This window comes from Engraulis encrasicolus, chromosome 15 (genome assembly GCF_034702125.1).
Source record: "Engraulis encrasicolus isolate BLACKSEA-1 chromosome 15, IST_EnEncr_1.0, whole genome shotgun sequence".
Taxonomy (NCBI): Eukaryota; Metazoa; Chordata; class Actinopteri; order Clupeiformes; family Engraulidae; genus Engraulis; species Engraulis encrasicolus.
The window spans coordinates 50,537,569-50,540,068 of record NC_085871.1 but is presented as its reverse complement, the minus strand read 5'-3'; the positions used below and the strand labels follow the sequence as shown (position 1 = coordinate 50,540,068).

The window sequence follows — 2,500 nt, the reverse complement described above, 5'->3', positions numbered from 1 at the left end:
TCTCTCTCTCTCTCTCTCTCTCTCTCTCTCTCTCTCTCTCCTCTCCTCTCCAGATGCCGTGGCCACGTAACCACTCACAGTGTATCCTGTGTGAGCTGTTTGACAGTAACGCTCCTGGCACCAAACTATCTCTTGCCCTCTCCCTCTCCCTCTCTCTCTCTCTCTCTCTCTCTCTCTCTCTCTCTCTCTCTCTCTCTCCTCTCCCCTCCAGATGCCGTGGCCGCGTAACCACTCAGAGCGTATCTTGTGTGACCTGTTTGACAGTAACTGGCACCAAACTCCATCTCTTACCCTCTAGCCCTCTATCCCCCTCTCTCTCTCCATCCCTCTCATCTCTTTCTCTCTCTTCCTCTGTATGCAATATACGTATCTCTCTCTCCTCTCCTCTCCAGATGCCGTGGCCACGTAACCACTCACAGTGTATCCTGTGTGAGCTGTTTGACAGTAACGCTGCCCAGTTTATATCTATCAATCTCTCTCTCTCTTTCTCTCTCTTCCTCTATATTTAATATCTCGTCCCCTCTCCTCTCTTCTCTCCAGATGCCGTGGCCGCGTAACCACTCAGAGCGTATCTTGTGTGAGCTGTTTGACAGTAACGCTGCCCAGTTCCTGGCGGTGCTGGAGGGTTTGTGGGACTCCACACGGCGCCCCCTACAGACCGGAGGACCGGAGGAGCCCGAACTCATGGACGTGGCCCTGGAGCTCATGGCAGCCGGAGTTAGCCTGCTGTCGGGTATGTGCATTAGTTATCCTGATAAAGACTCATGCTGGGCCTCAAATGGTGCACTTGTGCACTTCGGGCACTAAGTTTTAGTATGTAACTAATTAGAGGTGCACCAAAAATTCGGCCGCAGAAAATATGCGGCCGAAAACGCAAAAAAAGACATTTTCGGTTTTCGGCCGAAAGCCAATTGAGTGGCCGAATTGGAGGCCAAATAGAAAATGAATTGAAAATGGGCATTCATTTTAGTTCTACTCTAACATTTGAAGACTTGAAATGCACATTTATTTTCTTTCAAAAACATGTCAAAACAATTATTGTAAACCGTACATTTAAGCAATATTTAAAAATAGTGAAAAACCTAAGTTTTGATAACTTTCGACTGAATTGTAATATTCGGTTTCGGTTTCGGTATTCGGCCAAGTGATTAATTATTATTCTGTTTCGGTTTCGGCCACAAATTTTCATTTCGCTGCACCTCTATAACTAATCCTCCATACGCACTGAAGCATGAACACTGAAGTGCACAAGTGCAGCATTTGAGATCCAGCATCTGCCTGTTGTCACGTACGTAGTATATTAGCATTAGCCTGCTGTCTGGTACACAGTGTATTAGCAGTAGCATTAGCCTGTAACTACTTGCTAGTGTTATGCTGTTATCCTGTTAGCCTGCTGGTGTGTCATGCACGTGGCCCTGGCTGCCGGAGTTAACCTGCTGTCTGGAACGTTGTATATTAGCATTAGAGGAGCCAGAACTCATGGACGCGGCACTCGAACTAATGGCCGCCGGAGTTAGCCTGCTGTCGAGTACGCATTATATTAGCACTAGCCTATTGCTGGGTATGCGGTATATTAGCGTTAGCCTGCTATTGGGCATGTGTATGTGTGTTAGCCTGCTAAAGAGTTAGCCTGCTAAAGAGTTAGCCTGCTGGTGATAGCAGTGTATATTAGCATTGGCCTGTTATCAGCCGCTAGCATCAATCTGCTATTGGGTATGTGTGAATAAAGTATGAAATACAATAATTTACATTTTTATTGTGTGTGTGTGTGTGTGTGTGTGTGTGTGTGTGTGTGTGTGTGTGTGTGTGTTGTCAGGTGTGGGCGGGTCCACGGAGCTCCAGAGGAACGACAGCCTTCCTGTGTGTCTGAACGCCATCTCAGCTGACGTTGACCTTCTGGAGGTCGCCGTGGAGGGTAACTATAGCAACCAGCACGTTCAGCATTTGTATGTTGTATGCTAGACCCGAAACGTTTGTCCCTTTTCTCTCGGTTTTATTTACTGTATTCGGCTTTGTTTAATACAGTTTTTGATTTTGCATTCAGCTTTTGTGTGCGACTCCTTTCTTCCTTTCCGCCATTTGTACAGTTGGCCATTTCCTTCAATGGGAGGTCATGGAAATCCTGGAAATTCTGTTTTATGAACAAGGATAGTGATGGAAAAGCAGTGGAATTTAAAGTCTTCTTTTGAGTGGGAACCCTTACCTGGCTTGCGTGCTTGTGTTGCTATAGGGGGCAACCTGATCTCGGTGTCTGCTGCTGTGCGGTTTGTGAAGCTGCTGTTTCGCTACGAGCAGTGGGACATGTTCAAGTACCTCTCCAGCCACCTCATCGCCGTACTGCAGGTAAATCACCTGTACACACCTGGTCAATGGCCATTACTGTAGTACAGGTAGACTTGTAGCCAGTTGGACATGTTCAAGTACCTCTCCAGCCACCTCATCGCTGTACTGCAGGTAAGCCACCTGTACACACCTGGTCAATGTGGTTTAGCTATTGTAA

The 2,500-nt window shown here is 47.0% G+C and overlaps 1 protein-coding gene across 1 annotated transcript in view; it reads left to right on the top strand.

Annotated features, from left to right (window-relative positions):
* Positions 1–2,500, top strand: part of cfap54 (cilia and flagella associated protein 54) — a 126,096-nt gene that overhangs the window by 14,319 nt on the left and 109,277 nt on the right. Inside the window, exons 9-11 of the mRNA XM_063217797.1 lie at positions 541–733; positions 1,817–1,915; positions 2,231–2,343. Coding sequence (XP_063073867.1) covers positions 541–733; positions 1,817–1,915; positions 2,231–2,343 — 405 coding nt within the window. The remainder of the gene's footprint in view (positions 1–540; positions 734–1,816; positions 1,916–2,230; positions 2,344–2,500) is intronic.